Source organism: Falco peregrinus, chromosome 1 (genome assembly GCF_023634155.1).
Source record: "Falco peregrinus isolate bFalPer1 chromosome 1, bFalPer1.pri, whole genome shotgun sequence".
Lineage (NCBI taxonomy): Eukaryota > Metazoa > Chordata > Aves > Falconiformes > Falconidae > Falco > Falco peregrinus.
The window spans coordinates 70,688,457-70,707,694 of NC_073721.1; the positions used below are offsets into that span (position 1 = coordinate 70,688,457).

Sequence of the window (19,238 nt, forward strand, 5' to 3'; positions counted from 1 at the left end):
ATTCTGTACACAGGCACTGATGGTGAATAATGCTTGTCTGAGCCATATTCTTTGTGAAATTGGGAGACCTTTCCAGCCAGCGGAACGCAATCCATTCCAACAGCGAACAGACTGCCCAAATGTCTTTCTTATTACTACTTTCTTAAAAAGCATACATAAAAAGTGTAAAAATGGGACTATTTTAAATCACTCTAGTGTGTACTGTTTCCAATGTTCATGAGCTACAAGCTCTTAATAATTAAAAGGCGTTTTACCAACAGTTTCATTTTGTATTAGTGAGGATATATTTCCCATCAGGGTAACAAAACCAACAGCATTCACTGAGACAGTGACTACAAATTCCTATGTTAACCCAACAGGGAAGAAGGCATTCAGCATCAAACAGCCCTGTCATTTCTTTCTCTAGAGGAATAACTTTCCAGATGCATTACCAATAGTCAAGGAAAATTGCTTTACAAAAAGAGTTTTATTTATATTGTGGAGAAATTAAGCCAAAAGTGAAGTAGCAGTGTGTGTTAATAAGAAATGCATTTGTAAAACACGCATTTATAAAAAAGTGCAAACAAGCAACAAATTCACAGGCTTTCTAAAAGCTTAGGATATTAAGGCACTACAAAAGAGATGCCAGCAGTGCTGGCACTCACAAATAAATGTGGGTTTATTAGACCAAGTTTTCAAAGCCTAGATGCTTACGAGGCACATTTTCCCAGCCTTTTAACGCTTGTTCTAAAAAGTAACTCCAACATAGCCATTGGGTCCTATTATCCTGCAGGAGGAAGCAGGGAGTGTGAACCCAAACCCTCCTGACTCCATCTGAAATGTAATTAATTAGAGGCCTCAAGGTATCACAGACAAAAACCCGTTTATATGGAGATTCCTCCTCTAAAAAAAAAAAAAAAAAAAGAGACATGTAGATTCAGCAGATAAAACCCCCTAAAACTCCCCCTGGCCTGTCTGACCAGCCTGCAGACAGATCTCATGCCACCCTCAAAATGCTCCCTGTAGAGCAGGGAAGTGTTCAGGCTCCTGAACTTTTGTTCATTTTAACAGTTTCCCTTAATGAAATGTAAAAATATTTGCAACATTTACACACTGGACAAACACTCCAAAATTAAATCTACAGAACAGGGGTTTGGCTTAATAAGATGGCTTCTCACCCTGTTTGTTTCCCCCAAATAGGCAGCTAAACTGTGCTTTAAAAATAAATTATAGTATTTTCTAATCCGGGGGGGTGGAGGGGAAATCCCTGGAAGTAAAAAGTACCCATAAGTACCATTAGAAAATCATTATTAAATAAGCTAACACTTTTCAGAAAAAGCAACCAGAAGTTTGTATTCTTAAAACAGACCTTGTTCAGTAACAGGAAGCTCACATGGGGGAGGCAAATGTGGGGAGTCTCCTGCCTTTCTCTCACAGAAAAGAGAAAAAATCTGGACCGCAGGAAATAACACAAGTTTTAGAAAATCCCAGTGGTATGAGTGAAAACACTTCAAATAAATCTGTAAGCCCTCAAAGCAATGTTGAAGGACAACAGATGTTCTTCCCCACCCTAGCTTGTTCGAAGACTCACGTACTCCCTAGGAGAAGTCATTTATTTGCATTGATTAAAGTGGGCTTCAGATACAGAGTCATACAAACAGAGAAACAGAGAGGAATAGGTGCGTAAGGAATGACAAGCAGCAGTGCCTGTCCTCTTGCTGGAAAAAAAAAAAGATAATGCAAAAGATAATGAAAAAATACACACTTTTGAATATACCTTTTTTTTAGACTTTTTGAATATACCTTTTCTTTAGACTTAATATATTTGTAATGTAAAACAGAATGTGCAAAAAAAAAGATAAATCTTAAATTCATGCTGAAAACTACCTTTGGAATGATTTTATTCTTTTGCTGTGTTTTTTGTGGCTGATATACTGCTGCCTTGGCTGATATGCTGCCAAAATAAAATATAATTATCATTATAACTCCTGCCATTATAAGTCAATTCTGAAATTAAATCAGCAATTCAGATTGATCTGATTGTCAGGCGTCCTCCTTAAGCAGGAGCCTTCCCCCCTAACCATCTCTGCTAGGAAGCATTCCTGTGAAGCAAAATTGATGACGGCACTATAGGCCCAGGTGTGGCCAGGAGAAACTAAAATGACAAGTGGGCGTCAAAACCCAAAAGCAGAACCACAGAGCCTTTTCTCAAGACAGTAAGCAGCTACAATGCCAGACATCAGCCTAAGAATTGATCGTTTTATTCAGAGACTTCTTAGGTAAAATTCATCAGTAAGACTGGAAGCAAGGATCAAAGTCCAGCCCAAGCCAAAAATCAATTAGATATCATCAAGACTATGTTCCTTATTTCTTCCTCAAGCCATACAGCTTGATCAGAAGTAGTGATGAATACTCCTTGATGGTCCTTAGCAAAGACTAAGCCAGGTGGCTGAGGACCTCTCCTAAATTTAGGAGCTATGGATTTGAATCTTCTCAGCCAAGGGCAGGCATAGAACAAGCTTTTTGCACCTTGAGCAAGTACTGCAAACCCTGTAGAGAAGGAATCATGGAGATCCTATCCCCACCAGTGATACCTATGACAAGTATTGCCTGTGACTTGGGCACGGACCTTGGTGATGCTCTGACAGAAGCTTTGCACATCTGGACTAAGTACTGAAATCCCCTTTTTATTGTTGCATAGCATCTTTGGTGCCTTAGCCTCTGCAAATGAGCTCTGTAGCCGGCAGAGCCTCTTGCAGCTCTTTAATCATTCACCTAAGCAACAGACAAGTTTTCCTTTCTTGTCGCTCTCCTGCTGTTACTCTCCAACATACATTCTTGCACCTGCAACCCCAATATTGTTATGGCAGGGTCTCTGGGAACCTGGAGACATTCCCACAGGCACAAGATTCACCCCTTCTTTACAGCCTTTTTCCCCCCACTTGATTGCAGCCTTTGGTTCATTAGGGGCCCCACTAATAGCCTGAACGAAGTTTACCAACAAACCAGTACACAGCACCTGCCTCAGGTCAAAGCCTGCTCTAACCACCATGAACTGCATCACAAGCAGGAAAAACCCAACAGGGAGTTCAAGTAGGTCCAGGTGAAAACCATATAGTTACCAAGGAAAAGACATTATGGGGGATTTACCTCCTGCATTGGATCTGAGCGAGTCTAACTAAAAACCTCTAATTCTGAACTTGCTTCAGATTTGTTAATATACTGAAGATGACCTGCTGCTGCCATTTTTTGTCTGCGTTAACGTGATTTCATCACCATGATCACCAATCAGAGCAAAAATGGGTTGCAGTTTAAACTCAAACTGAATCAGTAGAAGAAAATGAACAATTTGCGAACTACTTCTATAACTTCAAATAACAATTAAAATGTTTTTTGTTGTTGTGAGAAATTTTAACATGTGAACGATTGCACAAACAGCAGTCTTGAAGGCTAAACAGTTCACAATGGCCTAAACATAGCACTAAATTTTTTACAGCAAAAGAGTTCACTGACACAAATTCTGTACCCTCTTTCAGGTTCACTTTCATCAAACCCAAAACTTCTAAAAGCCGGGAAACGCCCTGTGTTAAGACAGAGCCCATACGCTCCTCACCCCAGAAAGCACAGCAATTATCTGCGAAGACAAGAGCTGTGGTCACTACACAAAGGGCCATGCTGTGAAAGTGAAAATAACTGACAGTGATGCAAGGCGATCTTGGGAATTTTGCTCTTAATCGACGCAGGAGGGGACCTGGGACTGATATTCGCCTCTGTTCCCACTCCTGCCTGCTCGGACCTGTGCCTCCCCAGCTTTCCTCTTTCTTTCTCTTCCTCTGTGGGATTTTACAGTGTGTTAACTGCAGCTTACAGTGCTGCACACTCCAACAATTCTGTGCTGGTAACCCACGACGACGATAATTTTGCAGTAAGTCTCCATTGCTCCGGAGCAAAGACCATCTACCCGTGCAGCTCAGGAAAGCCAGGTCCTATTGTTGGGATTAGCATTTTTAGGGGGAAAACCCCCACGTACTAGTACACTAGGAAATATCACAGAGATGAAAGTAAAATATTGGGAGTTGAAAAAAGCAAACACCACTGTGTATCAAGTCAGTAATCTATATTTATAAACGATGGTTAAATGCCACTCTCCTGCTCAACCTCCGACTGCTTCAACCACCAAGACTCCCAATCCAATAACGTGTATCAGTGATTTTATGAAATATGATTTCAAATCTAGCATGTTGACTAGAATTCATTAATATGTATTTAACAGTGTACTGCATAGTACAAAAATAGGAGTATGTGTTTCTATACCATTAAGCAGCATTAACATTGTGTCAATGCCCTTCATTGCCTTTGCAGGAGAAGGGCTGGGAAACATACTTTTTCAGTCACGAGAATGAGGAAAGTAAAGAGAGTACGTTCTCATTTTAAGTTTGGTTTACCATTGCTATCCTTTAAATGCAGAAATGTCCTACCTACTCTGTACATTTATTTTTTATTTAAAAAAAAAAATGCCTGACAACTTTAAATTAATAAATCAGGTTTCACCTACTACACTGTGCAATCCTTCCACAAAAATATGAATTAAATATGAATTTTCAGGTTGGCTTAGAAACTATATTTCATCATTATAACCAGTTTCTTGATAAAGGCATTCAAAATAGTTCTGCAGGTGAAAAATTCAACAGAGCAAAACCACAGTACTTAATTAAAAGGAGAAAAATGTAAAAAGGAGTAAAAATACAAGGACATTTGAAAGCCAATTTCATCCCTCAACTAACCCAAGAAATAATGAGAAAGAAAGGGAAAACAAACAACCATGTATCTGTATACTGATTATTCACCCAGTCTCAACACGAACTGGGTGTCAGAGACTTAAAAAACTTTTTAACAGAACAAAAAAAAAACCCACCCAAACCATAGCACAAAAAGTATCAAGTCTTTTGCTAAAGAAAGCCAGAAATCCCGGGTTTTCCACTGAAATTTGTGATTGTACTATGCCAAAACACCCACAGGATTACTTACAGACATACATATCAACAATTACAATAGGTAAAGCAGAAGTGAATAAATAATATGTGTAAGAATAATACTCAATTACAAAACACGGTTATCAATAAAATATGAAAGGGCAGAACACTAACCCAGCTTTAGTTTTTGTAAAATATATTAGACAACTGAAAGGAAGTGAATATTTGTGTCAATTCTACAGGCTTGGGATAATACGCTACTGAAAAAGCCAAACACTGCTGTCTCATGGGGGAGGGTGCTGGTAAGGAGGTTCGAAGACTGACCTGAAGAAAAACAAAAAATTCAACACTTTTTGGTTTATATAATCTACTTGTTTACAAAATCACCTAGGCTTGAAATTCAGCCCATAATTTCTGTCTAGCTTTCCCGTGTAAATTCTGCATGCATATACTTAAATATTCTTAATGTAAACGTATACCAAATTTTTATGTTGTATCACTTCAATAAGAAAAAACAACTACATTCAAAATTATGAATAATTATTTGGACTACAGGGAAGATCTTGGACCCACAGAGGTCAACAGCAGAACTCCCTAGTATGAGCAAATTACCAGTATGGTATGGTTAAGATATATGTTTAAGATACCCATACTTGATTTACTTGTGTAAATGAAAAAGCCTAAATGTCAACTCAAACACCTAATTGTAAAGGTAAACTCATTCCCTGAAGGCATATTCTTCCACTTCCACACACCAACACAAAAACAAAGACTGCGAAAATATAAGGCCATAAAAAAACACACCAGAAGGTCACACAGTTTGAAGACCAAATTTTGCTTTACTTCAAAAATATATCTTTATATTAAAATTCCAAGTTGCTATATTGCAATAGGAGTACGTAATCATAAATTTAATTTATCTTGATCATTTGCATCCCCCAGCAAACTGAGCTCAGGCACAACATCTGGTTTTCAGTGAAGACCTTGGTTACCTAGTCTTCTGTCTGGGTCCATTATAATGCAAAGCAGTCAAGGAATCAGCCTCACAGTCATGTAATCCGTTCTCCACTAAACCGTGAATTGCTTCGTGATCGAACATTATCCAATAAATAATGAATGAATCTGCTCATGATCCATCACAAGAAGTCTTCAGAGTATATGTGGAATTTTTAAAATTTTCTTCTAAGATGAACACACAAAAGTATTGCAGTTACGTAACTGAATTTGATTCTTAAAATGTTGCAGAACTTAAGGTCAGCTTGCTAGTTAACCAAGTGAAAAGCTGAATGAAAAGTGACACAAATCAGAGTATTGTAAGTGTCATTTTTTTAAAGCAAGACTTATACCTTGGCATCCCTCTCATCATTCTGCTTGTCTGGAGTGGCTGGTTTTCATTCCTGACCTTAAAACAGGGCACATGTGAAAAAACACACTTCACTCCTTCTTGCTTGATGACATTACAACCCAGCAGTTAAATATTGTCTATCACCTTTTGCATACTTCAATCCATTTGGACATGGCCAAACAATGATTTGAAAAACAGTGACTACAACAATCTTAATTTAACCTCTAACAAATTAACTCCTAAAAAAGTTCTTAGAACTAAAATATGGCATCAACAAAATTAGGTAGCGGGACTCTTCTGCATTGGTTGCACCAAAAGATCACTTTTTTCGTAAGTTTCAGAGATAAACACTTCAAGCAGGAGGTACTGGCAGTCGTCTTACTATTTCCATAGCTATCTTTAGATAGGCTTTAGCCTGTGAAAACAGAAACATATATTTAGCACCTTCATTTTCTATAAAAAGGAATATTTTACATCTCATTAGGTATCTGTTCTTTCACACACCTCAAAAGAAATATTAAAACATTCCAATAAATGGGTTCATTTAGACAGTTTTGTGTTCAGGAAAAATGATGCATTAACACATAAAGTACAAGCATTATTTAAGAATTGGGGGTGAGGGTGGTGTAAAATTTAACTTCGGTATTATTCTGAGAACGGAACTTGTCTGAACAATTCGTCTTTAACAGCAAAACAGAATCAATATTCTTCTGGAGGAGAAGTGTTGAGAAGGAAGGAGACACTTTAGTCCCACAGGTACTATTAATTATAAACTTCTCTCACCCTGAAGACTGAGATGCACCATGCACAGGACTGACATTAAGAATCAGAAAAAATACCCGACATTACAAAAAGCATTTTTTGGAGATAATTAATCCATGATGCACTAGACTACACTACAGAATTTCCTATACACACATCAGAAATTGAAGTATTTTGAAAAAAAGACATCTTTCCAAAACACTGAAGTGGGTATTGGAAAGAAGTAAATCCACAGCACTAGAACCCATACAGCAAAATCTCCCTCACACCAACCTGCGGCATCTGGTCAGATAGGCTGGAGGGCAAAAGAGCACAGAACTGTAAGACTATCAGGAGTGACCCAAATAAGCATACTACTTTTAACATCTCTAAAAACATCACACAGCCAGGATCGTGATCAGCCTAACATCAACTATTCATAAATTTAATGTCAAGTGACATGTATAAAAATCACTGCCTGAAGTCCAACACAGAACAAACCATAACATGAAGTAATTACTGTACTTGACTCAAAAACTTGTAGCCAAAGTGGAACATCCCTTTTCGGAAGTTCTCCAATCTCGATATAAAGATTTTCAACTAAAAGAGTGCCTTTGTGTCTGTATACATATATATCTTGTACGTCGTTCCAGACGTTGATTTCTTCCACTGTTAAAAATGTACACCTTCTCCGTAATCTGAACTTGTCATTCTTCAATTTCGAGCTGGTGTCTCATGTTGGATTTGTCTAGTACAACAGAAAACTCTCCTGCTATTCAGCTTGCTTCTACTCCGTTAAGATTGTAAGCAAGCTACTTCTTCATCTTCCCCAGCAAGCTGAACGTGGGCCCCACACTGACAACCTTCCCTGTTTTACTACAAGAAATCACCACGATATTCCCTACCGCACTGATCTCTCCTGCCTCCTGCAGCACTTAGAAGCCTCTAACCTTGAGCTGGACCTTGTATCCCCGATGTGCCTTTAAAATAGCAGACAAGTGCCTGAGGCCAAAGCTTGAGGGGCAGGAAGAGACAGTCTGTCTCTCACCTGGGACACTAGCACCAACTGTCACTGGTCTGAACCAGGTGGCAGCCTTTTGCAGGGCCAGGCACCCCTAACATGCCTCTTCTCTTCTAGGGTTTGCTCCTGCCTGTACGGTTCTGTTCTCTGGCACTCCTAGCCCCAGCACCTCACAGTCTCAGTGCTCACAAGACCTTAAAACTAAAGTCATGTAATTTTCTGAGTTTTTAACAAACACAGACACCAAGCTAGAATGTGTTTCAATGAATCAATTAACAAACTACATGGAAAGTCTAACCCCTTGTAGATACTGCCCAGGCAGGCTGTTCCTGCTCCGGAGTTGAGCAAATTGTACACAGAATTATAAATACACCATAGAAATTGTTCCTGCAGGTGCAAAAAGTTAACGTAGGACAGTGGTTTTTTACATAGCTAAGATAGGAGATGTTCTGCACATAAATCAAGGTATCAGCAGCGATGGATCATCCATACGCTGCAGTAGTCATATTGGACCATGGACTACCTCCACTGTTAAAACTGAGCTAAACAGCAGTTCAGGAAAACTCATTTCATCCAGCCAAAGACACCAGTGGCAAGAGTCCCTGGAACACTGACTTCCATAACCATCCAGATAGCAACCAGATATCCTGCTTGGGAGACTGGATGACTTGTGTTAAGTGTCACCCTACGTCAAGATCCCAATACACTAGGTTTTTTCCCCATCGAAACACTGCTAATGAGTATCTGGGCGACAATTCCACAATGCACACTGACTCTCATTTGCCAGGTAGCTGATCTGTCACTTTAACAGGAGGTTCCTGGTTCAACTCTTTGTAGCCAGCACACTGGTATCACCTAGCCCTAGCGTTATCACCAACTGGTCATACTTGCTAAGCACCCTGGGGTTTTGTGTTTTCCCAGACCACTACTTTATATGCTGAACAGACCAGTATCTCCTGCATGTCCTTACAGAACTCTACCAGTAACTGGTCCTTGACAAAATCAACTCTTTCAAGCCTTAGTTTCCTATTTTTGAACAAATCGTTCAGCTGTGAGCGAGGACCTGTCTATCAATCAACATATGTGACAGGTCTAAACGGAATCTCAGGGACTGTCAACACGCCTTTCATTACGTAAACACAATCCCACACGTACTGAATGCCTTCTTCTACTTATGATCTTTTCAGTGTGGCATCTTCAGACAGCACAGCTCAGTTCACTGGTTTACTCCATCACTGCCCATCAAAAGATGAGTTGCAACTGAAAATGGAGAGGGTTTTATTTATTTCTTTTTTGGGTGGAAAGACAGAGGAGAAAATGTAAAGGATGACTTCTTACTCATCACTCAGAACAGTTTTCATTTTAATAGGATAAAAGTGAACTTTACAGATCAGTTTTTCCCTTTATGGTTTGGAAGCTGTAAAGGAATGGTTTATAGGCTGTCTTTCTGAAAGCATTTTTTTGCAGATGGACAGCTTCCTATTTAACAGTAATACATCAGTTAGCTGGAAGCCAAACAGTCTCCCTGCTTTGAGAGGATGAAGGAGAAGCGCACAGCAAGACAGAATGCCCTAAAAAACACAACAGACTTGTTCAATACAAACGCTGCCTAGATGGGGTCAGAGAGCAGCACTGGGGAGGGCAGAAGCAGAAGTGTAAGGTGATGATGTTCAGAGTCAGAAGAGCTGGATAACAGCCACATGAGAGACTGTTCACCTCTCAAACAACGATACAAACACTGCCAGAAGAGTGCAGCATTCTTTAAATCACAAACCTCCTCAGGACTGAAAGGGCACTGTAGATGAGGTGACTAATGACAGCATAGATCATGGAGTAGGAAATGGAGAACTTGTAATGAAGTTCATCAGCAAAAGGACTGCAACGTCCTACTTAGTCTAAACAATCAGAACATCCCGATTCATTACTCTTTGGGATAATAGACATGGGGTAGTTTTAAACCACAAGCATTTTTATTAGTTCACCTAATTAAGCCCTATGGTAATCCTAGAGAAACGTGAGCCTTTCAGTTACGGCATTTCTTTGCCCCTAAAAATCTCACCCATGAGGGACGTATGCATCACTGCTAAGATTACTGCCAACTGACCGTGCAGCTCACAGCTGCCTGCCCTGCTCTCATGGACTGGCGCAACCTGCTAGTTTGCCTTTCACTGAAGTACAGATCTCGGCCTGCAAACAGCTCGCTATAGTGGCTTATGGTGTCCAGGGTAATGGCCACAAAAATACAGAATACAATTTACCCATCAGGAAAGTCAAAATAGTAGTAGCTGATACCACATTGGCCTTCACCCCAACCACTGCACACACACATCATCGGCAACTCAGAAAAAGCATACCGATCCCATCACTTACTTGCAGGCCAAGTACACCATGGAGTGCAAATCCCGGTACTGACATGGTTTCTAACTTGTATTTGTGATTAAAAGACTCCAAAACTATTAAGATATTTTATCCAGCCCAGCAATCCAAGGGAGAATCTATGCAAGTCCTGACTGTCTGGAATATTGAATGCTGTGGATGCTACCATACCTATAAAGAAGGATAAGGTATTTAAATCTGCTTAACTGAACTTAGGGGTTTATACTTTATTCATTGCTAAAGGAAACTATCAACCATGAGCAACTAATCAAATAGTGACTACAACAAGGACAAATACTAGACTCTGCTACCATCTGCATGAAAATGATGACAGGTGATGGCTTTTGCTCTTATTAACACTCTTCTTTGCTCAATCACAGTCCATTTTCCAGTTCAATCAGACATTTTAAAATAGCTTTAGCTTCCATGGAAATTCCTTGTTTGACATGATTCCAGCCTTCAGTGCATGACTGAAGCTGCCCTTTGGTGTCTCTATTTTACTGTGGTCAACTCAGAAGGCACTAGAAGCATGATGACAAACATAGCTTTATCTAAATTAGAAGCTCATTTAAAAGCTTCATGTCACACAGAGAAATTTTTGGTTGCTGCAGGCCCAGGAGCCTTTCCCACTCTGTCCTCCTCTGGCCAGCTCTACCGTAAGAATCTTCTTTGCACGTACTGGCAACTCCTGCCAAGCTGCAGTGAAGTCTCAGCCCAGAAAGGGGACATAATGAGACGATAAAAGTCAGTCCATAAATTACAACATGAAGTGGAGGAGATGGGTAAGTAAATTGGATGCTTTCGGAATCTAATACCTCCAAAAAAATCCTCTGTGCTCATGGGAAATTTCCTCTTAATCCTATATATCAGCAGTTGCAACAGCCAAGCCATCCTCTGAGGGAGCCTCAGCTGGGAAACACTGCTAGCCCCAAGGTGCCATTACGCATGTACATCACGCAGGTGCCATTATATACATCAAAAAGCACAACCTGCCCAGAAAACATGGTTAAGTAGAACAGCGCAATTCAAATGCAATATAGTAACATCCCTCAAACGGACTATCCTACCACTCAGCATTTTCTTCAGCAGTGAAGCACAAATGAGGGTCTGATGACGCACTGTACTATCTACACCCTGAATGAAGGATTCAAACCTACACATACCAAATGCTACTGTGACCATTCAAAGTAAGCCTTGATGATAAGGCGTATTATAAACCACACCATGCAGCGTTCTTCAGGGTTTGCTTTTTTTAAAAAAACTATCACACCCTGAAGAGACCACTCTTCAAATTGCAATTATTTCAGGACACCTAAACAACAGCAAATATTATTTGCTGCCACTACCTCAATTTTTCTCCAATTATTTCTTGCAAGCTTTAAAAGGTCGTACATTTTTACCCTACTCACGTTATCACCCTTCCATCGAGTTCTACAAAAAAAGTCTTTCTGAATACAAATTCCACTTGTCTCTTTGGATAATATACAGTAAGGTCTGTAACATTTCTAATTTTCAATTGAAAAGTTACTTTTAACCAGACGTACTTTCCTCTGTTATGTCAGACTGCTGATGCCTTGTGCCCTTGCTTTGCACCTGACTGGGCTTCTTCTCTTCCCTTATAGATCTGCTTGCAATTTACTGAGCTCAAAATCCTTCACCAACATATATGAGTATATGAAATCTGCAAGGCTGAATACATTCCACATTGTTAACCGTGAACTAGACAGTAACAGAACCTCCCCTAAGAAGCATGTGGAGTTTGTATCATACACTGGTCTTTATCACAAGCTAGACAGGATTACATTAAGCATGTTTTCCAGCCACAGGTCCTGGTTTCCTTGCTCCAAGTCTGGCTCTTCTCCTACCCAAGTCATAAATTCCTCACCACACTTCATGTAAGCCTGTGCATACCTGCAAAACTCTGTGCGATATGGGGATCCAACACTCTAAGCTATATATGATTCACTGGGTTTGCTCTTTTTCACCTTCCCCTGCTTTCCCAATATACAACACTTGATTTTTATGTTACAAGAGGGTGAACTCAAAGTATTTTTCCTTAATAGATGCCAAATGTTTTCCATAACAATATGCGGCAAGAAAACACTAAGGAACTAAACTAACTGTTATATGTTTCCTGGAATTTGTTGGGGGTTTTTTCCAGAGGTAGTCACCCTCCATACTTTCTGCCATGAGGGCTCGCTACCACTGTAATAATGGAGAAGGGGAAGAACATGAAATCTAAACTTCATTCTTCCATGACTTCTCTGCTGTCTTCAATATACTATCCCTGCTGAACCTCAGAGGTGTATCATCTCTCCTCCACAATTTATTTTTTTTTTTTTAATACCTCACTCCCAGGACAAGAAGATGAGGCACACCTACTACTTGCCTTGGCCTCCAGCATGTCTCCTCCCTGAAATGTGTATCCCAACAAGACTCCCTAGCTTCTAGAAGATGAATGGACACACTGGTACAGCAAATGTATTTTGTACTTGATTAAGCAGCTTCTTTGATCTTGAGACAGATGGGAGTCCAGTGCTCAATGGTCACAGCCAGCATGTCTGTTCTAGCAAGGTATTAACAAATCCACTGTGCCATCAAGTCTGTAAAAAACCCGAAGTTTCTAGAAGGAAGTCCTCCCAAGATAACCAACTGTCCCGTATCTCTCTGGGTTTTGTGCTCACAGATGGAAGAGTCTTTGGAACCCCTACTTGTCTCTTCCCCCAGTGCCGACAGAGAGTTCACTGGGCGTTTAAGGAACTTATTTGGTGGAAGAATGACTCCACTGCAATTAATCATGTTCTGTATTACTTGCTGTGTTTCTAGACCTCTTTTCTGCAAGTTCCAGGATGCCTTTTTCAAACACTTGATTTGCTGTTGGTTCCTTCTCATGAGGTTTCCCTACCTCTGAGCATGATCAATTCCACCTGGTTTCAGTGATCCCTCATTTGTTTTCACTTATTTGATCTCCTCCCCTACCGTTTTCTCTATTCCACAATTTTAGCAGTGTTCCTGATTTTCCTTTACTAGGTTTTGCTGTCTAGAGACTCTCTCATGTGTTTGGGTGAGCAAAAAAAATGCAGCCCTAGTCAGCCAATCCACCTCCACAGCTTGATGGAGGAGGAAAATGCTCCCAAGACTCCCAGTTATCTTTAGAAGGGTCTGGTAAATCCTCATTGTTGATTAAACCAAGAAACGATTAGCTTCTTGTAGAGGACCTCAGATCACTCCCAATTGCTGCAATGTGTCTGCCCTCTTTCTGTTAGACTAGCCCCTGCCATTCAGGCTAACACGTCAGTACAGCAACATTCCATTTCTACAGCACATAACAGAGTTTTTTCATTGAAGAGTGTTAAGAAAAAGCCACAACTTAAAACAACTAATCTGACAGAAACACTAACATAGACAATGTTATACCAAGAGCAAAATCATTTTACCAGCACCGTTTATTTCTCCTTGGGGACTGTCTCAAGCTTCACCAGAAGAGACCTCCAGCCATTAAACCATCACATCCTTTCACTATATAGTCAGCCCTTTCCATAAGCACACAAGTCTTACGTAATCTGTGTCTGCCCTGAGGAAGAACTTTTTGAGTTAACACATGCATAATTCTATAAGTAATTTTCTTTTTTATGGAAGTGTTGTTTTACTTCTTAGTTCTCTGATGGTTGTGAAAAGGAAACTTCTTTTCCACCAATTACATTAAGTATTAAAATAATGAATTTAGACAAGTTTGCTTACATACTTTTAAAATTCTAGTGTAGAGTGAGCACTATGCTCTTATATAGCAGAAAGGCAAGCTGAACCACACAGCAGGTGTATAAGCAAAAAAAGTATTAGCTAACACATTTCAGAAAGACCCTTTAATCTTGACAGAGCTTAGGTGTGACAGCATGCTGGGTTTCTGAGAAGTCAATCACCATCCTTATCCCCCACTGTCTGAATCTGCTAGGTATTATTTCAGTTCTGTGATTCTGTATTTGATTTAAGTGTGTTCTAACAAAAACAGCATAGAATTCTGTATAAAAACACCCCTGTAAATTTAAGGGACAAGAGCAGAGATAATTTCAGCAGCTCCGAGCACCTTGTTCTCTATCTGAAAAATTGTGATTGTTCATGCATGAATAACCGTAATGTTAGTTTGAGAAACACGGTGATGGGTGTCTTGTATTAAAGATCAGAATCTGACCTTCTGTGACCTCTCCCCACCATCAGTTATGTGCCAAGAATTTAATTTTTCTTTTAAAATACAAGAGAACAACAATAATTTTCTCTGTCTTTAAAATGAGAAGCAAAGCAGGGATATAAAGGGAAATTATTTTTCATTCTGTAGAGGTTAGCGACATCTGAAAAAACCCTCTTTCTCTGAGGACAATTATTATCTCACAGACACAATGGCAAAGAATATTAAGAGTTTTCCCCAGAGTCACACACATTTGTCAATCTTTATTCCACTTCATATTTAACTTAATTGCCACAAATGGTGCTTATAAACCCTCCTTTCGTTACCAAGAACATAGTCCAAGGAGGAACAGATGGCAACACAACAGACTTTCTTGTCTTTTCTGATTTTCACAATGCTATCCCACATGTCTGAATTTTTAGATTGATAGCCCTGCAGGCTAGACTCTTGGTTATTATAGATTTCAGATACTGTGAGCCTTCCATCTTAGTTTGCTTAGCTGTTTTGCTTCAACTTTGACCTAATCCATGCATCTATTCAAACCTTCGCACTGCTGATCAAACTTCCCAGACAGAAACTACCGTATAGTTTATAATGATTCCTTTTCACAAGAATTCGGACTCAAGATCACTACATTATTCCACAGAGGATCAGCACAGGCCTTGCCCAAGCCTAACAAAAATATTGTGTTCAATTAGAAATCAACATGCCATAGAGCTGCTGCTTCTCTTTCAAAACAAAATTATGTATTACAATTTTAAGACTATCACTATTCCTCTGGAATCCTGATCGGTATGTTAATAACACTGGATTACGCGTTAATCCCTGCCCTTTATTTTTTCTTTTAAAAGAGTGGGAAGGACAAAAAGTATTTCAGTACATGCCTAGCAATCATGGTATTACTGATATTAGAAAGTACCATAGGTAGATTCTACCTTATCTCTAATTGATTCTACCATCTATTATCAGCATTAGTCACTGTTATTTTTACAGGAACATTTAAACACCAGTCAAGTGAGGCTGCATCATGCTATATACTGCACAAACACAATGTGGCAGACAACACCCTGCCCTACAGAGCCCAGCAGATAAACACCAGCAGAGGAGAAAGAAAATACTAGCTAGGAAAATCTTACTCTATCAGAGTTAATGAAGTTTTATATATGCAACTGCTTTTCTTTAGACTTGCATATTTGACTTCCATCACCTCAACAACTCACATTTTCCTTTGGCAATAAAACGTTACAACAAATGCACTGAAAAATCCATTTCCTCTTGTGTGTAAATTGCTCCACTTCCTGCTGAAAACAACCCAGGTACTGACAATACACAGATTTTGTTCCAAACATCTTTGGATAGGACCCTTTGACAGTATCCAGGCTCAACTATCAAAGGCTCAACTGACAGTTTTAGAGGACCTACATTTGCTGCAGTATCTCACGAGGCTTGACACTGACCTTCCTCTTCTTGGCATGCCAGAACCTGGATCAAATCTTCGCTATTTTGAATGATTCAGACTAATTAAACAATAACAAACCCACAGAAGCAGAAGGGATGACCAGCATTCCAAAATGGAAGGCCTGAGTTACTTGATGATACTATCCTCTTTTACTTTATTTCCCTAAGTTACACTCAGATACACATTTCTTTTCAAACAGCAGTAATAAGCAACACTCTCCAATCACTTTTGGAAGAGGGCTTTTGGTTGTTTTAAGTGCAGTGCACCAAACTTACGGCATCGCTTTGAGGCTGTGAGATCACAACAGGCTGTCCTAAATCGCATGTCTCCCGTATATTAACATGCAGTGGAACGTCTCCTGTATCAAAAATACCAAGATACACATACGTGAAGACCTCGTATTTCTTAAATGTTTCATTAAAACAGCCCTAAAGCAACTTGGAATCACATTCCAGTTTGGTATATTCTTTGAATTACTTAATTTCAAAAAATAATCATTTAAAATGAAAATTGGCTGCAGTACAGTTTCTGTACATCCATAATGATTAATGCCAAACATATTCTGGATGTTTCATTCTCTGAAAAGGAAGGGCTATGCTTTGTAGTCATTTATTAGAGAAGGCAGTTTGCCTTCTTTTGCCTCAAATACACAGGAAAACACAGGCTGAGATACAAATTATTTTGCGTACATTAAAAAAATTGCTTGAGTGTTAGGCAAATGCTCATAATGCAACTTACTGTTCAGCCTACGTCTTCATTGTATGTTCTTTTCAGTGCTGTTTCAAGATTCTAATCACTGTTCAAAGACTTCTTTGAATACTTAATTTCCAAATAATAGCATTTGTTATTGTCCTTATTAGGCCTTGGATCCAATTAAAAGGTAGACAACTATTCAGTTCATTTTTTCTATCCAATAGAAGTCTTCTTTATATTCTGCTTTTATAACAAGCAGGGAACTGTGAGAGGAAAGCCACACTCTAAAGGAGAATTAGTTAGCAGCCCTATTCCATTCTGAAACATACTTTCTGAAACACACTTTTTTCAGCACTGAAGAAAAAAAAGCTCCCATGTTCAGTTCATTGCTACACAGATAATTATGAAGGGGACTGAAGACCAATTTTCTTTTACAGCTACATTTTACATCATGGATGGATGTAGACAGAACAGCCTACCCTTAGTTCAATCTTGACTGGTCTCAGGAATTGTATCACTTTAATTCATACACTTTAGCAACATATTTTTTTTTAAAACACAGACCGAGGCCAGTGTAAATTACTGAAGTTCAATGTAGTCAGAAAAATAAATGTTAAAAAAAATCATATGAAAACTGACACAGATTAAGGGATAAAAAACAAAATCAAAACCAAGCAAGAATATAAACGAAAAAAATCAAAACACAAAAGCTGCGGCTCCATGATTAGTGAGCTGAATCTTCAAAGCACTTAAATTTGTTATGATGATTACTGTCAATTTCCTTCAGATTTAGTAGTTTCTTTCTTCAGTCATGATTAAGTTTCTTTAAACACAGAAATCTGTTCATTTATTAAAAAAAAAATAACAAATGTTTAGGGGGTCCTTTGGAAGTTTTTTAACCTTAAATGTTCTTAATAGAGTAACAGTAACTTTGTAAATCTCCCAGTAGTTCGTTCCTACCATTATGCAGAGACCAATCTTCACTTTTCGCCCAAGGATGTTTTGTTAATGAAAAAATACTTCTTCACTGTCAGCTTAATAACAATCTCTGAGAATTACAAAAAAACTGCCTACTACCAAATGGCAGCCCCTTTTTTTTTTTCCTCATACTTACAAATAACATGCTAGTACTTGAGGAGCATAACAGCACTTGTATGAGCAAAAGTGCAAGTCAGAAGACAAAGCAAAATGCAATCAATTTTAAAAAAAATAATCAAAACTTTCTAAGTTAAGTAGAAGCACAAAGACAGCAAAAGCATCTGCACCACTGTTTGGGTGACAAGAGTTTGAGTGAAGAAGTTGTTTCAGCACTATTCTTCACTACAGAATGTGATGGCAGCTTGCCATCGTAAGTTTTTCTGATACTAACAATTATTGCTGACTGCAAAAAAAGGGTAAGTGCCAACAATAATTTGAATTTCTTGTAGGAAATAAAACCAAAAAGAATTCTAAAAATCTGAAAGCCATTGTTGCTGGTTCTATTAGCAGATACAGTTTAAAATGTTCCGAAGTGCAAAGGCCAGGATGGAGTGTTCAGAAATTATCTTATTCATTATTTGTATCAAAGGTATAGCTTTCTGGTCACAGTCATGGTCATCAAACTTCAAAAAAAAAAAAAGTAAAATAGGGCAATTTCAGAGGCAGGGAGAGAAACAATCAGCAGCACAAAGCCTCTCTCACAAACTTTGGCACACTTTCCTTTAGGGAAGAATAAAAAGATGAAAAAAATCACAAATATATGAAATAATGAATTACACTCAAAGGTGTACTGTCAATTGCTAATTGTCTCCTGTCATAAAAAAAAAAAAGGAGGCATTTAGTAATATTAAAGGCAGCAGATTCTGACCAAATTAAAAAAAATACTTTTCTACCCTGCACATTGTTAGCTTGCAGAGTTTGTCAGATGTTACAATGTAAACTAAAACCTACTGAGGTTTCACAAGAGGACAAGGTCCTTAGTTGAACAAATTGAACAGTCACAAGTATTGCAAGATACAAGCAAAGTGAGTTTAGAAATACTAATATTAAATATATATATATATGTATAAATAAATAACTTCGAGGCTTTTGGGCAGAATTCAAGTAACACTGGGATAAAACTTCCATTTGGATAAATAACATAAAATCTGTGAACAGTAGTTCTTATAATACCATATGGTGTTATATAATGGTCATCCCTGGAAGGAGGAGTATACTAATCAGATCAAGTACTGTAATTCTAAATTTAACCCTTGGGGCATTAATCTCATTCTGGTCTTTCACTGACAATTTGAAGGTAAATTTCACTCTTTTTATGTAACTTGTCCATCCCCCGCTAAACCAGTAAATCTCTCACATCACTCCTAATTAATACAATCACAATCAGTTCTGCCCTCTGAGGAAATAACAAAACTCATCTATAGGACCAACAGCATAGGCACATCATTTGTGCCTGTGTGTCTAAATGCATGTTTGATTCAACTGCTTGC

The 19,238-nt window shown here is 38.8% G+C and overlaps 1 protein-coding gene across 5 annotated transcripts in view; it reads right to left on the reverse strand.

Annotated features, from left to right (window-relative positions):
• Window positions 1-19,238, reverse strand: part of NUBPL (NUBP iron-sulfur cluster assembly factor, mitochondrial) — a 159,233-nt gene that overhangs the window by 67,242 nt on the left and 72,753 nt on the right. For 4 of the 5 annotated variants that reach the window (XR_008747379.1, XM_055805094.1, XM_055805122.1 and 1 more), the window contains exon 10: window positions 16,353-16,435. Coding sequence is in view for 4 of the 5 variants with exons in the window: in XM_055805094.1 (XP_055661069.1) it covers window positions 16,353-16,435 (83 nt within the window). In the remaining variant the exon portion in view is untranslated. Of the gene's footprint in view, window positions 1-5,771; window positions 6,713-16,352; window positions 16,436-19,238 lie in introns of those variants that run through there. The other variant, XM_055805101.1, reaches the window with a different exon arrangement.